Here is a 22,109-nt window from a genome sequence, read left to right on the forward strand (position 1 = left end):
CTGGGAGCAGCCTGGGACAGTGGAAGGTGTCCCTGGCCATGGCAGGGGTGGCACTGGGTGGTCTTTAAGGTCCCTTCCCACCCAAACCATTCCAAATTCCCATCACCAAGTTGAAACTGCACAAAGCTCCCGCTTTGTTCTGCTCTTCAAAACAAACCAGTGTTTTGTGTTTTGAGAGGAAACCTTTGGGTCCTGTCAGCTCTTGGGCATGGCTTGGGTACCTGAGGTGGTTCAGTGTGGAGTCACGGCCAGGGGAAATTCCAGGTTTAACTCACTGATTCCGTGGGATGTGGAGCCACCTCCCGGTGCTGCCGTCAGCAGCCTGTCCTGGGAAGGTTTGGTGCAGGCACTGCTGTGCTGAGACTGAATTATGGTCTTAGAGAAGGAAAAACAGCCCATAATGCTTTATACAAAGCAGTTTAGTGAAGAAATAGCCTTTTGCTGGCAGCCTGCTTTTATGTGCCTGCAAAAATGGTACCAAATAGCTCTTTTAATGGGCCTCACTCTGTTTTGTCTGAGCCCTTCGAATTAACCTCCCACTTAAAATCATAGTCAGGAAAAGATCTTCTGCAGTCTGAGCCATCCTGTGCCGAGCTGGAGCCCATCCCGGGGGCTGGAGGACAGCAAAATGTGTGAAATAGGGGGGTTATAATTACAGCACTGCCAAACTTGCTGCTCCTGGCGTTTTGACCCCGAGGTGTTGACAGCGCCCGATCCGAATCGCGGCGAGCGCTCCGGGGGTGGTGTTTCTCGGGAGGGTGGCTTTGTCCTATTCCGGGACTGTCAGCGCGTGTGGCTGTGCTCTCCGGGAAGGGGGAGAGCGGTGAGGAGTCATCGCTGAGAGGCAGAGCTTGGCTGAGCTGGGCCTGGCTGTGCCCACAAGGCGGCAGTGGGTGACAGCGGGAGCGGCCCCGGCGTTAATATTGATGCGTCCAGGTGGCACCGGGATTGAGTTGTAGTGACAAGAGAGTGCGCCGAGATCTGTTTGCCCAAGGGCTTTGGAGTAATGGCCATATGTCTCGGTCCAGCAATTGTTTTCAGCGTGCAGATGGAAGACCAAAGTGGCTTTGGCATATTAGATTCACGTGCTTTATGTCCCTCCTCACCTCTCTGCCTCCCAACACCTCCCGCTTTTATGAGCAAAGTTCAGTAGCATCATGGATACAGCTGCAGGATTGCGCCAAGGACATGGTCCTTGAGCAACCAATTTTCTCTGCTCCTTGGCTGCTTCTGTCACCAACATTTTCAGCAGAAAATGCAGTTTAACTCTATCAAAATGTGCTCCCAGAGAACCGCTGACTTCAGTGGTAATGATGGGGATTTTGGAGCTCTTTTTTCCCTTCTATCCGTGCAGGGTCAGTGGCTCTGGATGCACATGCTCCATGCAGGGTTTGTGTCACTGCTGATTTTGTGGCTCCCCCTGAACCCTGGTGCTGATGGTGGTGCTTGTGCAGGGCTTCCTGAGCCTGTAGAGAGGACACATTAAAGCCACCAAGGGGCAGTTCAAAGGGATTTTTATTCCCTTCTGGCAACAGGCAGGAACCTGAACATGTCAGGAGCCTAAACCTGAGCTCAACAAGAGCCTAAATGAACCCTTAGTTTCCCAGGGTGAGAAACGGGGGCTTTACGGTGTCATTTTTCGGAAAAGAGGGGAAATCACATTTCAGTTTCCTACTGAGGGAGGAGCTGGTGATCTGCAGATGAGATCAGATGGAAGGAGATAACGTGTGCCTCCTTGGAGTGTTTTCATGTCTGTACCAGATGCATTCTGGGGGGTTTAAAGTTGACCTTGAGAGGTGAAAACAGTGCATTTGGGTGAGCAGAGAGAAGTTCTGAAATCCACCTTTCTAACTCTGCTTCCTGTTTGCTCTCTGGCAGGTGAAGTGGAAAGGGAAGGACCTGTTTGATCTGGTGTGCAGGACACTGGGACTGCGGGAAACCTGGTTCTTTGGGCTGCAGTACACCATCAAGGACACGGTGGCTTGGCTCAAAATGGACAAGAAGGTTGGAACCAAAGTTCACAAAATCCCAGAGTGGTTTGGGTTGGAAGGGACCTTGAAGCTCATCTCATTCCAAGCCCTTGCCATGGACAGGGATATTTCCCTTGAGAGGTTGTGTGGGATGACAAAGGAAAATGTCCTTTTGTCTTTGAACGCCCAGGGTTGTGTGGTGGGTGACCTGGGACAGATGTACTTAAATCCCATCTCTGTGGTGTCTGGGAAAAGCGGGCAGAGATGCCCCATCGCAGCATCTGTGCACACTGAATCCCCTGGAGACATTTTGGGACACAGCCATGCTGGGGTGCTGCACTTCTGCAAAGCAAATGAAGCCTAAAATTCTCTCTTTTGTGCCCCTGAACACAAAACCATCAGGAGAAGAGTGGAGTTGCCTCTTCTGTTGTTGAGAAATACAGAGAGCTTGGGAGGAGGAAAACCAGAGTGAAAAGGAGATGGGGATAAGGGAGGAAAGGCTCCCCAAATCTGTGAGGGGAGGGTTTTGGAGGTGTCAGGTGTGGCTTGTTCACATCCAAAAGATGTGACACTACAGCCAGATGCTCATGGACACCGAGGGAGGCCTGGGTGTCTCACCTCTCAGGCTGAGGTTTTAAACCAACATTTAACTGGGCAGTAGCAGAGCAAGGTGCTAAGAAACACCAGTGAGATAAGCTCAGTGCAGGAAAACAAGGGGAAAGTCGGGTGGTGGCGCAGCAGGATCCAACATCTCTCTGCAAGTATCAGGAGAGGCAACGAGCACGTGGCAGATCAGGATCAACCTTCACTGTCTCATTTCTCATGCTGTTTGTTTCTGCCTTTTTTTGTTCCCTTGCATCATTAGGAGTGTCAGAAATGTTTGTTTTCTTTTTTTAACTACGGTGTTTGAACTATTTAGGTCTGTTCTAGATGTCTAAAAGTGTCTGACAGAATATGTGCTCATCTGAACAGAAGGGAGCTGGGTCTTGCCTTGAAGAAACCAAATGGCTTTTGTATCCCGCAGGTCCTGGATCATGATGTTCCCACAGAAGAGCCCAAAACTTTTCACTTCCTGGCCAAATTTTATCCTGAGAATGCAGAGGAGGAATTGGTCCAGGAAATCACCCAGCACCTGTTCTTCCTGCAGGTAGGAGTCAATGCACTGCTATCCAACCTGAGGGAGAGGGAGCCAGGATGAGCAGACGGTCCCAGGGTCAGAGAGTTGGTCAGCAGAGTGTGCTCCACATCCTTGTGTTCATCTCTCCAAAGGGACTTGTCTTTAGCAGCAGAAACTTCCTAAAATAGGTGAAGGATGGTTTTTGTGGAGGAAGCAGCTTGCCCAGACTGGCAGACCTCTGAACTGGCAGTCGAGAGTGATGAGGTGATCCATAATATCCATGGGTGGTGGCTCAGGGACATGGACCTGTCAGCCAAGGGCTCGTGTCCCTCTGCAGGGTGTGGGATGAGCTGTGCTGAGGGGTGGCAGCTGCCTTTGGACGTGACAGCAATGTTGTGTGGAGCAGGGGAGTTTGATCCTGGAGAGCAGAGTGCAGCCAGCCTGTTCCCAGGCTGCACAGCAAAGTTCCCCTCCTCACTAAACAGCCTTCAGCTGGAGCAGAAGAACATCCCAGCAGCTCAGCTCTCCCATGGAAAAACAGAGGAGAAGGAGAAACCTCACAGTCTCACCTGCCCCAGGAACTCCTGCCCTGCAGTCAAGCATTTAGAAACTCTAAACACATCTTGGTTGGGATTTTTTATTGAAATTATTCTACGAAACTTTGTGTCCTGAGAAATCAGTTCAGCTGATGATGTGGCAATGCTGCACGGCTGGTAACAAGGAGCCGCTATCACAGGAGCTCTCTTTCAGAGACATGATCAATTTTCTGCCACAAAATCCATTTTCTGACACATTTTTCCTCAGAAGAGTTGTGTCAAGCACGGTTACAGGGAACAGAGCCCTCCTGGTCAGACTCCTGGGTATTTACTGGGATGTTTCAGCTGCTCTCTAGCTGTTAATTTGAAGATAAATTACAAAAATTTTTTTAAAATCACTCATTTTTGTGTTTTTTACACCAAAGTTAGGACAACCTATATTTGGGCATACCTCTGTAGTCTGCAGGGTGTCCTGCCCTTTCCGAGTGAGCTCAGCTGCCTCTTGATACTCCTCACTCTTCCAAAGTCCATCTTTTTTCTCTAGAACCAAAAGTGTTCTAAATGCAAAGTATTCCTGTTAATTTCCAAGCTCAGTCTCGTGCACTGGTGTCTCTGTAGGGTTATTTCTGAATGCCTCATTTTCCAGGAGCTTTATCCACGGTGAGGAAAAATGCTGTTGGCATCTTTGAGAAGGAAAATCAGAGAGGAAAAGCCATTCAAGCTGCATTTTCTAAATGCAGACCATGACTTTGCTGCTGGGATTTGTGTGCTGAGAGGAACCTGGGCTCCTGAATGCATTTGGGAAACAGGAGCACATCTAAGCTTGTAAACTCTCCTGTTTTTTATCTTGATGCCGCAGAATATCTGCTGTGATTATGTTGTACCCAACTTTGAGGACTCAAAGCACGTTATAAATTCAAATTGATGTTCCTGCATCTCCAACAATCCATTTAAGCCTCCCAGGAAATCGTAGGCTTTTTAATTTTTTCCCCCCCTATCTTTAATCAGGAAAATTAAGTGTGCCAACCCAAAAAATATCGAACATGACAGGTTTAATTTTTGAATGCACAGGAGGCGGGGAAGTAAAGCTGTGGCCTCGGGGAGCTGCACTGGCTCTCCCGGGAGCGCGCGCGGGGCTCTGCCTGCTGCTGACAGCTCTGCCACGCAGGTGACCCGCAGCTCTCCGTGCTGGGATCCAAGGAATTGGCCTCCAGCACAGGTGAGCACTGACTCACAATGAGGCCTGAATGCCCCAGAACAAAGCTTGCTCGGCTGCAAGCTGCTCTTTTATTTAGCAGCGTGGCTGAACGTCCTATCAATCCGTAGCTCGTGCCTGAAGAGGTTTCATCGCTGTGTTTACATGCAAGGTTCTCCCCCCACCCCTTGCCTTTAGCAACAGGATAAAGGTGCTGTCATTTTCCACATATAAATTTAGCTCTTCTCACCAACCTGTCTGAGAAAGGTGGTCTGTGAAAGCCTGAGCCTTTCCGAGCCGCCAGAGATTTCCTGGGTCTGGACTGTGATTAGTGTTAGGAAAATTGTTAACTCTGTGTGGTTGACAGCTCAAGTTAAAACAAACTGCAGCCATCTGCTGTGACAGTCATGCTCTGCTGTGCTCCACTAAACGTGTGTTATCTGTCCTTTGCTGCTCTGTGTGCAGGTGAAGAAGCAGATTTTGGATGAGAAGATCTTCTGTCCTCCTGAAGCCTCTGTCCTGCTGGCCTCTTACGCTGTCCAAGCCAAGGTAGGCAGCAAGGGATGCTCCATGGGCCTGCTGGGCTGCTGTTGATCCAGGTGCTTTGTGCTGGAGCCGCTTCCTGGGGGAAGGGAAGGCAGGGAAAGCTGTGAAAGCTTGGGAAGTGAGGGGGCTACACCAGCACTGCTGCCTTCTCCACATGGCTGGTTTCTGGCTACTTCCAGACATTGGATGGGTTTTTGATTTCTCTTTCCAGGACTCTTTAGCAAATGCTCAGCTCATGAGCTGCAGAGCCTGCTTGAGTGTGGCTTACTGCTGGAGCAGGTGAATTCCCTGAGCCTGAGGTTTTTTGGATCTCCTCCCTGCTTTTGCCAGTGTAGCCAGAGGCAAGCCAAACATGGGACTCCCAGCTCCACTGCTCCCCCAGAACAGTTATCTTGATAATGGCTTTATTTCAGTGCTAGAGCTGCCACATCCATTTTATTGCACTGTGAAAGGGCTTTTCCTGGCTTCTCCCTTTATCTTGGGTTTGATCTTGGGTGTTTGGCCTCACCAGACAGAGGGAAACATCAGTGTTCATTGAGTTCCCCTTGTTTCTCTGCTGCATTCTGCTCTGGGCCCAGAGTGGGTGTGTTTTGCTGAGGATTTACTCCAGAGGACACCCCAGTTTGGGGTGTGCAGCCTTGGGCAGCTTGCCCAGGGCAGAGACTCCTGTGGTGGAGGGAGCAGCCCAGGGTTCAGTGGCAGGGACATTGTTGCGGTCAGGGACATAATTTCTCCCTGTGTATGCACAACATGTGCTGCCGCTCAGTTAACAGCTCCTGGAGCTCAGCGCCAGTTTGTGTGTGCACAGATCCTGCTTTGGGAGGGAGAGGAGCAGCTGCAGTCTGAGCACAGCCCAGCCACGTTGTCTCTGCATCTCCTGTTGGTTCTGACTCCGGGTGGGATTTTGGGAGGGTTTGGCTCACAGGTCTGCAGGCAGGTGGCCATGCTCTTGTTCTGCAGAGCTGTACTTGAGGAGCATGGCTGTGGAGAGCTTTAGGAGGAGCAGCTCTGTGGGACCATCTTTGCTGGCAGTGCAGGAGAGGGGGTTTGGCCCTGTTGCCAGAAGAGAGGGCCTGATCCAGGTTGTTTTTTTCCTTTGGCCATGTAATTTCTCATAAGCCTTCAGCTCACACTCTGAGTAGAGCCCTGGGTGCCATGTTCTTTGATGGGGTTAGAATTTACAAGAAATTGGTGTTTTCTCCTCATAATCAGAGTATTGATGAAACCATGTTTTGTTCAAGCGACTCATCAGCTGGGCAGTGAAAAGTTGCTTTTAGAAATGTTTCTGTTTGTGTGAAACATTCATCACTCTTATTAGAGTGCATGAGTAAACACTTCCTTGGCTTTCCTTCTACTGACCTGAGCTGAGGATATGTAGGGAATGACTTTTCTGGCTGCCAGGATGAATAAATGTTGGGTAAATATTGAGCTCTGTTACCTCATGGCCGGGACAGCTCCTTGGGTACAGGCTGTGACTTGGTGCAGGTCAGTTGTGCCCTCCCCTTTGTCCCCCTGGCACCTTGAATGTCCCAGGGCATTGGGAGGAGCTCACACGGAGTCAGAGCAGTTCTGACCGTGCTGAGATCAGGAGAAGGTGGAGCAGGGATGGCTTTTCTGCTTTTCACTGAAGGGCTTTTTTCAGCCATCCCTTTCCTTGCTGCCCCTCCAGCCTGGGATTCTCCTTCTGCTTTCAGTCCCAGCAAAGGTGAAAGCTGGAAGCACATCTTCGATAGGGAACTGGGAAGAAGGATGCTGCAGGTCATCTCCTTCCAGTTGAATAGGATAATGATGTCCTTCCAGGACAAGAAAGCAGGCAGAGAGTGCAGTAATTTCACTAATAACGTGCTGATTTGCATGATTAGGGGCATAATAGCCTGACACAGCAGCGTGTGTGCATCCAGCAGCCACTTATTGACAGCCAGGTGCTGCTGGTCCATCCACACCAACCTGAGACAGCAAAGGAAACAGGGGGGTCATAAAAATAACAGCTTATTTATTTCTCTCTCGTTGTGTTCATTTGGGGAATTACTATATGCTTTCCTCTCCAGCCCTGTTCAAACCACCCACGTGGCTTTCAGAGGTTGGAGGTGGTTCAGGTTTTAAATAGCTGGGAAAGACGTGGGATCAACTGGAAAAAAATGGGAACATCCAGGAGGTTCTTCTATTTTTTGCCCCTTAAATGCAGGTCACTGCTGTGCTGCAACTCTCCCAGCACTTCAGATCTTGTAGCACAGCAAACAGCTCTTTAATTATTATTGTTTTCCCCCAAACAAGCAATACTTGGTGATAATTTGTGGCTGAGCCTGCCTGTGTTTATCCAACAATCTAAGCCGGGCGTATGAATGTGGTAAAGGCAGTTCCATGCCCAATCATGAATATTAATCATACAGTTCAATTAACAAGAGCTGAAATTCCATGACAGTTTGAAAGTAATGGTTTAATTGAAAAGGCCTTTAGAAAGTACATTTGCAAAATCATTTGAGCCAACAAATTCTGCAGTACTTAAGCCATTTGTTGATTTTTGACTTGTGAATAATTAATGTTCTCATCCAGACTCCCCTCTCAGTACAAATATTCCTCTGGGACACAGCAGTATTTTTTAGCACATGAAAAGTCACATAATCCATACTTAGACTTCCACAGAAGATCACAACAGAAAATAATCATGTTAATCCTATTTACTATTATTTTCATCACCTAAAAGTGATTTACTTGCTGCCTGTCCAAAGTTGTTGGAGTTGCTTCCTTCACCAGTGCCATGTTTTCAGTGCTGCTTCCTTTCCAAGGAGGCCCAGGGGCCGTGTACCTGCAGAGTGCTGCATCCTGAGGAGCTCCAAGACCTTGGAAGGCACATAGTTGCTGCTGCTCTTGGATGAAATCCGGGCTGGATTTTGTTCTATTAATTGAAGTCTGAGTCAGTGTTGGTTGTTGTTACATGCTCCCTTTGCATCTGCATTGGCTCCAAATCAATATTTGTGTCTTTAATCCCCACGTGTTGTCTCCCAAGCACAGAGGTGGGATGCGTGTAGACTTTTGATGCTGAGCTCTGGTTTTGGTGCACGGTGTGAAGGTCCTGGCACAAAAAGGAGGCTGAGAGGAAAAGCCTCCTGACTCGTTGTATGACCACCAGGTGCCTCTTGGTCTTGTGATTAAAAATTGTCACCATTTTGCACCTCCTGAGCAAAGGTTGCTCAGAAAAGCAGGGAGGGAAGGGCTGCCCCACTTGCAAAATGAGTGGCTTGAGCAAACGGCGCTGTGTCTCGTGCAGTCAGGCACTGTCACCTCTGCCACTGCAGAAGTCCTGGCTGCCAGGTGAAGGAAGTGTGGAAGTCACAGCACTCCACGTACGTGCCTCACATGCTTTGTTCCTCTCCCCCTGAATTTGCTGGGCTGTTGCAGGAGCCGTTTTACAGCGTTTTCCTGCCCTCTGAGGCCATGCAGGAGGTAAATTCATTTTCACATGCACCGCAGGGACACGCAGCTCTTCAATCTGTTAATAAGCAGTTTTCTTTCTCAGTCACTTTATATGCTGCTCAAAGAGATGTAAATCTAAACAAATACCAGTAATTAGTGGATGCGCTTAACAAATCTGAATTGGATTCCATGACCCAGTTGAGCAACAGACCCTCTGACAGAAGAGCCACCACCTGCCTGAGAGGAATCTGTCAAACTCCTCTAATTTTTTTGATATTTATTCATTGGGGTGATGAGCAGCGACAGAGGAGCTGCCATCTGCCTAACCTTGATCACTGCTATCCATCAGTTTTTGGGGACAGGTCTTTCTCCATGTCTTATTTCCTTGTTCCACTACCTGTGGAACCACAAGGACCTCTCAGCTATAGAGTCTTGCCCTGCATTGGGGGAAATGTTAATTAGGGCATGATAATGAGAACAGAATAGACAAGCATCATCTAGTCCAGCTGGACTGATGGAGGACATCAACTGGTGATGGTCGTCAGTTGAAGTTGTGGCAAGTGGTGGAGTCACCATCCCTGGAAATGTTCAAAAACTGAGCAGAAGTGTCTCTTGGGGTCCTTAGGGGTGTTCAGTCACAGGCTGCACTTGATCTTGGAGACCTTCTCCAGCTGTAATGATTCTGTGATGGTGGGAAGTTTTGTTCTGCTCCCAGCTCTGCTGCTTGAGTAGAAGGAAGCTCTTTGTCTCTATTAGCAATGAAATGACCAAGAAACCCAGGTTATCCACCTTAGAGAGCAGCAGGCTCTGTGCTCATGGGGTGAGGGGGTGCGCAGGCTGTTTGCTGTCTCTCAGGGCCGGGTGTGAGGGGGTGAAGAGTTTGACTTGCCCTTGTTGTTGACGTGGGGTGGCCATGGTGTCTGTGCTTCTCCCCAGTACGGCGACTACGATCCCAACGTCCACAAGAGAGGCTTCCTGGCACAGGAGGAGTTGCTTCCCAAGCGGGTAAGGAGCTCAGCAGCGCCAGGGAGTCGGTGTCCAAGCTGTCCTGAGGCTGGACGTGCTGCTGGGGCCTGTCTTGGTGTTTCTGGTTTCTTGCTGAGCCAGGAGCACCACTGTGACCTGGTCTCTGTCTCCCACTTATCCCAGGTAATAAACCTGTACCAGATGACTCCAGAGATGTGGGAGGAAAGGATAACAGCCTGGTACGCAGAGCACCGGGGCAGAGCGAGGTGAGTTTGTGCTGCTGGGCTGGGTCAGGGCCAGTGCCCTCCCCTGGAGAGTCAGCAGGCTTTGGGAAGCTTGGGCAGGCACTGGATGAGCTCTGCCAGCAGGTTAATCCCAGCACATCTCTGCAGCAGCCTCAGGAAGAGCTCAAAGCTTTTGTTGATGGCTCTGCTTGTGCCTTGCTGTCCCCTGGTCACTGTCGGGGCCTTCAAGAGAATTTAGGGATGATGCAAAGTAAGGACTCACCTGCATCAGGGATCTGGGAGAAGAAATAGGAATTCAAACTATATGGCTGCCTCAGGTGGCAAAATGCTCCTTTTGGGGGATAAGCCTAAAGCCATGGATCTGGAACAGTGGCATCCCAGCCAGGGATTTCCTATTTATGCTGAAGGGATTGGGAGGTGAACAAAGCCAGGCTTGGAGTGCTGCATCTCAGCAGCCACTCAGATGCTGGCAACCGCAGAGCGAGATTTGCTCTTGGACTTCATTGATCCTGCCAGCAAAGACAGGATTGACCTGTGTGATAGAGACAGTCCAAGCTTTAAAGCCTGGTGAGTGCTTAGGATCAGCAGGAGCAGCCATGTCCCTCTCTGATCCTCCCAAACACTGTTCCTGCCTGACAGAGATGAAGCTGAAATGGAGTATCTGAAGATAGCCCAGGACCTGGAAATGTACGGCGTGAACTACTTCGCCATCAGGGTGAGTTGGGTGGGTTGGGGGTCCTGTTTTCCTGCCAGGGTAATCTCCGTGTCCTGGAGAGCCAGGAGAGCTGGGAGTTGGCATTTGGGACCCCACCTGTGCTGAGGGGAGGCAGCAGCTCCTGGTACCCAGTGCTGGGTCACTGCTCGGGCCTGGCTTAGGAAGGAACAGTGGTTCACGTCTGACCCTCCCAGTGATTTCTGCTCTTTCCTTTCCTCCTGCAGAATAAAAAGGGCACAGAGCTGCTCCTTGGAGTTGATGCCTTGGGTCTTCACATTTATGACCCAGACAACAGGTTGACCCCTAAAATCTCCTTCCCATGGAACGAGATCCGGAATATCTCCTACAGTGATAAAGAGGTATGGATGTGTCCCACCTCCTCCCTGAGAGCAGTAAGAACACAACTGGGATTTAAAATTATTTCTTTTTGCTTCTCTGTCTGCTGTGCTTGCTCTCACCAGCTTAGCTAAGGGCAGCTCAACTCCTCCAGCTGAAACCTTAATCCAAGCCTTCCTGAAATTGTGGAGGAGTGGGCGTGCGAGGGGTCACTGGGGAGCTGGTTCTCCTCTTTGGTTTCAAACCTTCTATGTAATAATCTTTTCAAAAACCCAAAATTGCTGTTGATGTTCTTAGCCCAAATACCAGAGTTCAGAAGTTAAAATCTCTTCTTTACTGCATATATTACGGTATTTATTGCTGTGGATATATTCTGTATTATGAAATACAGGGAGATATATTCCTGGGGAGAAGAGCTCTTGCCATCTCATTACATCATCTTGGGTTTCAGGCTGCTGGGCTTGGCATAGCAGCTGGAATCTTTTTAGGAAGTTGAGCAATTTAAGCCCACTGTTAGATAGTTATTTATTAAATCCAGAGTCTAAATATGGGTCTTTGGGATTGTTGGCCCCCAAACCTAATTGAGAACAGAAGTGCAGTTGGCTGAGGAGGGGGGACTGAGCAGCTCCATTTTAAGTCTGAGAGAGCTGCTCAAAGAAACCAGCTGCCTTCATGGTAAGGAAGAGAATTAACTTCTTAATTAAAAATGGTTTTCTAATCTAAACATGATATTGATCAGGGGAGCAGCTAAAGGTTTCTCATCAGCCACGTTTATTGCATGTCTTGTGAAGTTTTATAAGCAGTAAATCCATGCTGGAATTGTCTCCGCTTGCTTTACTCCTTAAAGAGCTTCACGACTCTGCAGAAAGCCCAGCACTGAGTGACTTCCAAAGCTTCCCTGCCTGTCACAGTGTAGTGGGAACTCCCCAGAATCCAGGGACTGACCCCTGCATAAGCAGGCCTTGCCACAGGACTGTAGCAGAGCTCTCTCCAGGGGAAGGATGGATCCCTTCCATCAGCTCAATCATCTGTGTCATCAGGTGCCCACGAGCAGGCCTGACCTGATGCAAACAGGGCCAATAGCTGGGAACAGCAGCTCTGCTGACACCACACTGGGAGTTATCCCTCCTAACAAAGATTGACTGTTCACACGGAGCTGAAACTCCTCTCCCAGCACATTCCTGCTGCTGCTCTCAGTGACTGCTGGGGGCCCTGCTGGAGCTCAAATCCAGGGACGTTCATGCACGTCTGCTTTTGTGAAAGTTTTAAAAGATTGGCTCTTAAAACTGCCAGAGCGAGGCAGTGCCAGGACAGGGCCCTTTGCAGGCAGGGCCGTGTATTGACAGATCTCCCACTCTAATGGACACACTCTGTCTGCTCCAGCTCCTCAGCCCGTTATTTCTGTAGTGTGTGGGGGAGTGATGGAATATGTGCATGTCTCCTAAAAAATGCCATCTTGCAGAGCACTCCATCTCTTCAAGTACCCTTTTGATAGTGCAGAGGCTTCTCTGCATCCAAGGGCTGCATTACCAAAGCCCTTGAGGGATTTGTGCCACCACTGGCCTCTCAAGAGAGCCTCTCTGGGAGAGCTGTGGAGAGGGTGAAGCTGGGCCATGGGTAGGGCTGGCTGGTTGGTACGTGGTAAATACAACTTAGAGCCAGGGAATAACAGTTTGAATTGTGGGAAAATCTTAGGACATCCTCTTTGAATTGTGGGGAAGTCTGAGTTCTGGAGAAGGAAATGCATGGAAAATTCTTCTGGGGAGCTCTTGTGAGTGGAAGTGTCAGTGGGAAGGGCAGCAGCTCCTCGCTGTGTTCCTGATGCAGCTCTCCTGCCCTTTTAACTCCCTGACAGGAGAGTGCAGCCAGCTGGGAGTCAGGCTCTTCTCCCGGGTAACAAGTGACAGGATGAGATGAGACAGCCTCGAGTTGTGCCAGGGGAGGTTTAAGATGGATATTAGGGAAAATTTCTTCATTAAAGGGCTGTCAAACTGTGGCCCAGACTGCCAAGGAAAGTGTTCAGAACACTTGTGGATCTGGCACCTGGGCACATGATTTGAGGGTGAACATGGTGCTGTCGGGTTGACACTTGAATTTTAGGATCTTGGAGTGCTTTTCCAACCTTAATGGTTCTGTGGTTCCCATCAGGCAGCTGAGCTGGTTCTTCCTGCCTTTGGGAGCATCCTGAGTTCTGCTGTGGTGTCTGTGTTCCCTGTAGCTCCCAGGAGAGCAGCACCTTGCCTGGGGAGGTGCTGAGCTGAGCCCCCACCCCTGCAGGGTTCCCTGCAGAGGACACCAGCTCCTGTGGCCCCCATGTTTTCCTGGCAGGAGGAACAGTTGTCTCCTTGGCTGCTTTTGATGTGAGTCCTCTTGCTTGGCTCAGAGCCACGGGGACGGCTCTGAGCCGTGTGTCTGACCCTGCTGACCTGCTCTGAGCCACAGCTTTCAGGAAGAATTTTATAGCTGCCTTTTTATTAAATGCACCGCTCTCTGATAACTCTCCCTCTTTATTTTTTCCTTTTCAGTTTACGATTAAGCCATTGGACAAAAAGATTGATGTTTTTAAATTCAATTCATCAAAGCTGCGTGTGAATAAGCTGGTAAGTGCACAGACAGTCTTTTTTTACTGCCTGCAGCAGTGGGTTCTGCAGAGAGTGTGAGACAGCCAGCTTTTGGGGCTTTTCCTTGGGAGAGGGAGCTGCTGCTGTGTGGTTGTGATGGGGTGTAGCAGTTTCTGCTCGCTGAAGGAGGGAAGGGGGAGACTCAAGACAAGCTGCTCCACAGAACCTCTCCCCCTCCCCTGTTTTTGTGCTCCCTTTTGGAGCTCTTGGCTTTCAGCTGACCTAAATAGTGGAAGCACTTAGTAAATACAACTCTCAGCTTTGCTCAGTTCCTCTTTCTTCCCATGTGGATCTTTCCCATTCTGCCCTGTGTCATAGCTTTCCCTGTTTTGGGAGGCACCTTTACCAGAGCCCTGGCTTTTCCCCCTCTGAGGACACTCTCCTTGAACAAGGATGGGCTGCATTGAGCTGTCCATGTTGGAGACCAGCTTTAGCAGATGGTCTGGATTTGGATCTGTTGTTAGGTCACGCAGGTACCTTTGCTGTCCTGTTGTTGGCTGTGCTTCGTATTCCATAGAAAATGGGGCTTCCTCATTCCATGCATCATCAGGTTCATAGTGCTGAAATCTTCAGAGAAGTCATTTGTGACCTGGGTTGTGGCTGCCCCTGGATCCCTGAAAGTGTTCCAGGCCAGGCTGGATGGGGCTTGGAGCAGCCTGGGCTAGTGGAATGTGTCCTTGCCCATGGCAGGGGGTGGCACTGGATGATCTTAAAGGTCTCTTCCAACTCCAACCATTCCATGATTCTTGTGATTTTATGAAATGGAAGAAGAGCATGTAAATCAGTCCTTTAGAAAAGAATCCAAATTTAGAACTCTGCTTTTATCGCTAAAAAAATCTTTTCACTCCTCTATGTGCCCACCTTGTGCTAACCCTTCTCTAGCACTGCCACCTCCCTGGTCCTCACCAGAGAGAGAGCCACACTGGGGCTCAAATCCCTTCAGCAAAGGCATCTGGAGATGCCCAAGCTAGTTTTTGATAAGCCTTCTGTTTGTCCAAATGGAAAGTGGTTTTCCTTTTTTTTTTTCTTTTAATTTATTTTTTAATCTCAGTGCCTTAAATGTACACTGGGGAGAAGGTGCAAGTTCATCTTGAGCCTAAAGAAAGGGGGCAGTGAGAACCAGGGAACTGGGCAGAGCTATAGAAATTTTTATTTCATTATTTGGCCTCTTGCCTTTTTAGAGTGGGTGTAAAGCAACACCCGTGCTGTGCTGGAGGCACAGAAAATTGGTGTCTGCAAAGAGCTGCTGTACCCAGGAGCTGCTGTTTGGTGTGGGACCTGGCTCCCTGCCCCTCCTACAGCTGCGAGAGCTCGCAGGGTTGGAGCTCAGTGGGTGGAAGCACTAACAAGCACCAAATCAAAGCAATTCTGGTGGTTTTGTGTGTCAAGAATACAAAGCACCCGTTGCCATCACGCGTACAGCTGTGTCTCTCCGCTCTTCACCCCTGACTGCAACAGATTCTTCAGCTGTGCATTGGGAACCACGACCTCTTCATGAGGAGGAGGAAGGCAGACTCGTTGGAGGTGCAGCAGATGAAAGCACAGGCCAGGGAGGAGAAGGCCAGGAAGCAGGTGAGCCACACGTCCCATAACCAGTGAGCCAAAATCAGAAATGCAGACGGGCTGGGGAAGCACAGGTCTCTGGAATGGCTTCAAAGCAGCTTTGAGGGAAGGTCCAGCTGAACATTTTTTAGTAGCCTGCTCCCAGCTCTCCAGTCATCTCAGCTTGGCTCTGCAGGTTGGTGGCAGCCTGAGTCCAGCCCTCAATTTGGGAACAAAACTGAGAGAACGGGAGGGAGGAGCTGCCCTGGGTGTCTACAAGTGCATGGCAGGCCGTGTGTTGGGACAGTTGATAAATCAGGGGCTGTGAGGGGGAGCTGTGCTCTGCTGTAGCTCTTTGGCTCATTTCTGATTGCAGGGTGATGGAATGCACGCCGGCGTTCCGGGCTGTGCAGCCTGGAATGCTAATTCCACGCTGGCCTCTCTCCGTGCCGCGGGTCAGCCCGGGCGGCCGGCACGGCGTGGCAGAGGCAGCGGCGTGGAGCCCACGAGCAGAGATCAGCAAATTGAATTGTATGAATCATTGTTTTCTGCTCGTAGACCTTTTCTACTCACTGAAACCCACACAGCTAATCTGAGCACTGGTGCTCGGAATATAAATGGCCCTTTGGCAGGGAAGCCACTAGAGAGGAGCAGGAGAAGCCAGAGCAGTCACTGCACCCAGCAGGGGCTTGTGCTCGTGGGTCTGGGTGTTACTGGGCTTGAGCGTGGCCACAGAGGTGCTTGTGTGGAGTGGAGGTGCTCAGCTAGCCTGGAAATGGGACATGGGTTGTCCTTCAGGCACCTCTCTCAATCCTTGTGTGGTGCTGAGGTGCTCAGCTGGGCTGAAGGTAGGACATGGCTTGTTCTTCAGGCACCTCTTGGTGTTTGTGTGGTGCTGAGGTGCTCAGCCAGCCTGGAAATGGGATGTGTCTTGTCCTTCATGTACTTCCTAAGGTGCTTGTGTGGTGCTGAGATGCTCAGCTGGGCTAGAGGTGGGATGTGACTTGTCCTTCAGGCACCTCCTGAGGCAGTTTTCCTTCATGTAGCTCGTGGAGTGGCAGGAGAGGTCTGGACTTGAGTCACTACAAGCTCCACTGGGGAAGAGGGACTTTGTGCTTCCCACAGGGATTCCTCTGGTCAGTAAGGAGTTGGCACTGTAGAACCATTGATGTTGGAAAACCACTCTGAGGCCTCCAACCATCAACCCTTTACCACTGTGTTCCCTAAGCGATGCCCTTAGTGGAGCAGAAGGTCCTTGGAAGGAGCAGCACGGTGTCCAAGTGCTGACAGCCTCAGGGATGGGTGGTCAGGCATTGGAATGGGCTGCCCAGGGAAGTGGTGAAGTCACCATCCCTGGAAGAGTTCAGAAGTGCATGTGGCACCCAAGGATATGGTTTTGTGGAGTACACGGTGGTGCTGGGATAATGGTTGGGTTTGGGCTTAGAGCGCTTTTCCAACCTTAACAATTCCATGAATCTTTAAGTTTTATGATCTGTGAGGTTTTGATGTGTTTGGATAACACCACACACAAGATCCTGTGCTTGTTTGGCTGCTCGAAGAGGTGAGGGCTCTGGGAGGGAGCAGCAGCTTACAGCTTCACGTGAGCTCCCAAATGCAGAGCACTTGGGCTCCATGGGAAAGGTCAGGCCCCTGTGTGGGCTGGCTGCCCTGTCCTGAGTGAGCCACTGTGCTGTCTGCCCTGCTCCCTGCTCCCTCCTCAGCATCCACAGTTGTTAACTGGTTTCAAATAGTCCTTTTAGATCAGGAATTCTTGTTAATGGGAGTCCTGAGCGGGATGCGGATCATAATGATAATTAATGAGGAGAACCTTTAATGGAAGGAAGCAGAACGCTTGGAACAGTGGGCGTCCCGCTTTCGGAGCACAGCTGGTGTCCAAGGAGTAGAGAAATGTGGCTTGTCTGACTTCCTTCCCTTATTAAACCCAGCAGGTCTCCTGTCCTGGCTGCAGCGTGGATATTTATAATGCCCCATCCCTTTGGGTCTGGAAGGATTAAACTCAGTGTGTTAATTAGCCCAATGGCTCCCTTGGGCTCTTGGCTAGGGAAGAGGCAGTCCCTGGGCACAACAACCCTGCCAGCATCTTCTGGGAAGAGCTGTCAGGTCCTGGTGGCTTGGATCTTCTCCTCCTGGAGAAGCATTGCTGTACCCTGCAAACGGAGAGGGTTTGTTTTATCCAGGAATTGCCAGAGGTGGTTGCACTCTGTGTGACCTCCCTCTGAACGAATGGAAGTGAAGGTTCCAGGATGCTGGGTTGGATATCTGATCAAAAGGAGCAGCTATCCTTGTCCTTCAGCCCCCTGCCATGTGCTTTGGTGTTTGGGGGATGCCCTCAGACTGTCCTTAAGCCCAGTCCTGCTGTAAGAAACTCCAGAGAGTTAAGCTGGAGATGTTGAGACCCACTTGTCGTGGTCTGGCCTGTGACTCAGCCTAGGAGGGCACTGTCTGGGGACATTGTCACCTGCAGGCAGCTCCTGTGGCCATGCTGTGAGTGACATTCTGAGCAGAGGATGGGAATTGTCTCAAGACTGGCACTTACCAAGGGAGCATCAAACAGGCTGCCCAGGGCAGGGGTGGAATCACCATCCCTGAGAGGGTTAAAAGAATGTGTGGATGTGGCACTTGGGGACATGGGTTAGAGGTGGCCTTGGCAGTGGTGGGAGAACAGTTGGACTTGATGATCTTGGAGGTCTTTTCCAACCTAAGTGATCCCATGAATTTATTCTTTGGTCAGGTCACCCCAGTCCAGGGACGTTCCCATTGTAACTAAGCAGAGAGGAGGCAGCAGTGCTCTGACCTCACCTGTGACTCTTTCTCATCCATGGAAAACCTTCCTCATGTGTGTTTTTCTCCTCACTTTCCCCAATCCCTTCTTTCCCAGATGGAGCGACAGTGCCTGGCACGAGAGAAGCAAATGAGAGAAGAGGCTGAGAGGACCAGGGATGAGCTGGAGAGGAGGCTGATGCAGCTGAAGGAGGAGGCAACCATGGCCAACGAGGCTCTGGTAGGTCCCTGGGAGGCTGTTTCCCGAGCACTGCAGCTGCTCCTCTCTCTTTCCACCGTGGAAGCGTTTTTGGAAGTGCTCTGTGACTGCCCTAAGACTGCTCCCAAAGTGCTGCCAGTGGCCAGTGAGCAGCAGGCTGGATGGAGCTATTTCATCCTGCTGGGCTGCTCGGGAGGAGCACAAAGAGGATGATTTGGGACAGAGCCTGGGCTCATCCCAGCCTTGGCGGCAGACGGCTGCAGGCTTTCACGGAAGGGAGGGATTCTATGGAGCGTGTCGGAGCCACCAGCTCGGGGCCCTGCTCCGGGGACTGTGGGCACATTTGAGGAGACATTGGCTGTGCTTAATGGCTTCATGTCCTGGAATTGTCAGATGAGGTCGGAGGAGACGGCGGATCTGCTGGCGGAGAAGGCGCAGATCACGGAGGAGGAGGCCAAGCTCCTGGCTCAGAAGGCGGCTGAGGCAGAGCAGGAGATGCAGCGCATCAAGGCCACGGCCATCCGCACCGAGGAGGAGAAGAGGCTGATGGAGCAGAAGGTGCTGGAGGCAGAGATGTTGGCACTGAAAATGGCCGAGGAGTCGGAGAGGAGGTCAGAGGGTACAACCTTGCAGCTGCTTCTGCTTTGCTTCCCACCCCCTTCGAGTTATCCTCCCTCAGCTTCCCACGTGTGTCCAACAGCAAATGGCCCTTTGGCCCAGATGGTTTCCCTCTCCAAAAGCCAGCTCTGCTTTTGGGGGCTTTCTGCAATTCTCCCCTGCGTTCCCCAAAGTATTCAACAATGTTAATAACACTTGGAAGTTGTTCTTCCTCCAGATAGTAGATCTGGATTCCCTGTTCTCTCCTTACTCCTTTACTTATCTCTCAGTTGTTCAGTTCTCCTTTCCAGCCTTGAGTTCTGTTCCAGGTTAGCCTTGAACAGAGACTTTGCTCCTTGTTAAAACTGGTGTTTCCATCCTCCTGATAGCCGAGCCCAGGTCCCATGGTGAATGTGGCAATGAGCAAGTAAAAGATCAGCCTTGTTTTCTTCCAGCTGATTACTCCTCTCTGTGTGAGAGCCTGCTGGGTGTCAGCCCTTCTGCTTGGATGAACTCTGCCGTTCTCTGTCTCTTCTTGCCTATTCCACACAGTGATCCTGCTTCTCCATCCTCTCGTTCCTCCTGGCTGCAGGCTGACATTTGCTGTTTGCTGTTGGTCTTTGCAGGGCAAAGGAGGCTGATCAGCTCAAGCAGGACCTGCAGGAGGCTCGCGAGTCGGAGCGCAGAGCGAAGCAGAAGCTCTTGGAGATCACCAGCAAGTCTTCCTACACAGTAAGAGAGAGCTGTGTTGTAATTCCCAGTTCCCTGCCCTCCTGTGTAGCCTGGAGGAGCCTCCTTCTCCGTCCCAATCATGGAGGGGGCTGAGCTGTCTCTTTGCTGCTCAGAAATCCTGAGCAGTGCTTGCCCTTTTCATCCCTGCATCTCATCCAGCAGAACTTCACTATGCTCTTTTTTTTTTTCCACCCACCTCTTGCTACGAGAGCAAAGGAGCTGCTGGTGAAATTAAAGCAGCAAATTTTAAACCAATTTAGCAGCCGTGTCAGAGCCACTTTGCCAGCACGTGTGGAGTGCACCAGCTTAGCAATAACCTTTAAAATAGGGTTAAATATGCCCTTATTCTTGTTAGGTGGGATAAACACTGTTCAGAACCTGTGAATTCATTCTTTGGGCATAAACTGGACCTTCATGTGCTGGAAAAAAACTTACTTGAAGGGAGATTATTCCATAATTGTCCATTAAGAGGATTTCACACCTTCCTCTGAAGCATCTGGTCCTGGTTCCTGCCGGGCACCGAAAAGCCAGAGTAGATGACCAGTGCTCTCACTTGTCTGGCAGTTCTTTTCCTCTGCTTCCCCAACTGTGCCTGCAAACCCCATCAGGTGCCTCCAGCCCTGCAGCTCACACCTGTTCCTTCCTGGCTTGGGGGAAGGGGAAGAGCATCAGGAACAGGCTTGACGTGGGAGTTATGGACAGGCCAGCACTGAGGTTTGAATTTGTACCTGCAGGCTCCTTCCCTCTTTGTCTGGAAACTTTGTAGGAGCAGATTGGAGAGGGGTTGAGATGGAGCAACTTTTCATCCCGATTCCCTGGAGTTCACTGCAAGAATATTTGGAAGCTGTTAAAAATAACAGTGATGGAAAATAATCAGGTGTTCTCAGCTCTGGGACACTCAGTCAAGTGAGTGCTGGATAAAGCCCAGCTTTGGAGTGCTCCTTCTTTTACAAGCCACTAGAATTCTGGGGTACACCAGCTTCTTAATTCTGGCTTTGACTTGTGCACAGGGAGATGCTTGTCCTCATTGGAACTGTGCTGCATGGCTACACCAGGCAGTGAGAAATTTGGGCAGCTCTTGCACACCATGTTCCCTCGTGTTGCCACGTCCATCCTTAGTGAAACCAGCAGAGCCCAGCTCCAAGCCTTTGTGCTGAAATCCCTGCGCAGGGGAGCAGCTGGGTGGCTCTGCTCTCTGTTCCCGTGGAATTAGAGCCTCATTAGGGGAATGTTGTGGGATTGCATGGATCTCAGCTCCACCCCTCCAGCTGCGTCTGCCTGGAGGCAGAGCTGCCGCTTCCAGACACATGGGGCTGTGTCCTCTGCCTCCCCTAAAGAGCCCTGGCCTTCCAGACACGGCTGCCAGTGCCTGTTGGGAAGGGAAATGCTTTTTCCCTCCACATTTTGGTGGCAGGGTCTCCTCATGCAGCTGCTGCTCCTGCTGCCCCTCTCCCTGCCCTGGGATAAGGGCTGTGCTGCACGGACTCCCTGGCTGTTGTTTTCAAGGTCAGGAGGAGGCTGGTGTGCCCAGCATGTCCATACCCCAGTGAAAACACCTTGCTGGGTTCTTCCATCCTCTTGTTACACTTCCCTGGATTGCCAGCACATGGGAGGAACCCGTTTTGAAAGCTGGTTTTGGGAGACTTGAGTTCCTCAGCTCTGATGAACAGTGCAGGATTCCAACTTTTCTTTTTCTGAATGGGGCTGTAACATTGGACTGTTCTTTGCCATGGTCCCAGACTTGTGCTGTCGTCCCCTGACACAGGGAACTCAGCAGGACTTCACAAGAGCAAGAGAGGAAGGAGGGATTGGATGGATGTAGAATCATTTAGGTTGGAAAAAACCCTTCAGAGAGGGAGTCCAATCCCTGACCTAACTCTGTGCTGCAGAAAAGGCTAAAGAAACAGTTAAATATATATATATTTCAACTTTCCAGTCTCCAATCCTGGTTCTTTAAAGCTTGTTTCAGTGTCTTTTTAGTCCTTGAAGCCCAGGCTGCTTTTATGATGTCACTGGGAGGTGATGCATGAGAAGTGAGATGTGGATCTGAGTCTCAGGCCATCAGGGCTTGGAGAACGACTCATTCCTTACGGACTTGGCCACAAATCTTTGCCTCCCTCAGTGCCCTTCGGGTACCAGCTAAAGGCAGTCACCTCCTCTCTGATCCTGTGGGAGCCGTAAGTGGCTGGTTTAGGCTTGCCCAAAATAAAGGCAGTGGCAGCCCCAGAAGGAGCTTTCCCTGCAGGGGAAGCCTCCTGACCTGCTCTGTGCTCCCTCTGGATCCTCCGTGTCGCTCTGTATTCCAGAGGGATCCCAGGGATGATCGCTGCCGGCGTGCTGCCGGCCTCTGAACGGCAGGAGATTGCTGTAATGCAGGAACAGCCTTTGCAGTTTGTTCCAGGTCAGGGAACACATATGGAAAAAGCTCCCTGTCCCTTTTATCACCCCATGGCTCTGGATTAGAAATAACAGCACCTGCTGAAAGAGCTGCCCAGGAATGTTGCAAATGGCAGGGAATCTGCAACAGGAATTCCAGGAACTCTGCCCTGCTCAGGTGAGACCTCACCTGCAGAGCT

At 50.6% G+C, this 22,109-nt stretch overlaps 1 protein-coding gene across 8 annotated transcripts in view; it reads left to right on the forward strand.

The window, feature by feature from the left end:
- Positions 1-22,109, forward strand: part of NF2 (neurofibromin 2) — a 47,150-nt gene that overhangs the window by 9,605 nt on the left and 15,436 nt on the right. For all 8 annotated transcript variants that reach the window (XM_038152498.1, XM_038152500.1, XM_038152499.1 and 5 more), the window contains 12 exons: positions 1,879-2,004; positions 2,995-3,117; positions 5,284-5,367; positions 9,715-9,783; positions 9,928-10,010; positions 10,629-10,704; positions 10,929-11,063; positions 13,566-13,640; positions 15,120-15,233; positions 18,103-18,225; positions 18,598-18,815; positions 19,428-19,533. In XM_038152498.1, the coding sequence (XP_038008426.1) occupies positions 1,879-2,004; positions 2,995-3,117; positions 5,284-5,367; positions 9,715-9,783; positions 9,928-10,010; positions 10,629-10,704; positions 10,929-11,063; positions 13,566-13,640; positions 15,120-15,233; positions 18,103-18,225; positions 18,598-18,815; positions 19,428-19,533 (1,332 nt within the window). The remainder of the gene's footprint in view (positions 1-1,878; positions 2,005-2,994; positions 3,118-5,283; positions 5,368-9,714; positions 9,784-9,927; positions 10,011-10,628; positions 10,705-10,928; positions 11,064-13,565; positions 13,641-15,119; positions 15,234-18,102; positions 18,226-18,597; positions 18,816-19,427; positions 19,534-22,109) is intronic.

The sequence above is a fragment of the Motacilla alba genome, chromosome 15 (assembly GCF_015832195.1).
Source record: "Motacilla alba alba isolate MOTALB_02 chromosome 15, Motacilla_alba_V1.0_pri, whole genome shotgun sequence".
Classification (NCBI taxonomy): Eukaryota; Metazoa; Chordata; class Aves; order Passeriformes; family Motacillidae; genus Motacilla; species Motacilla alba.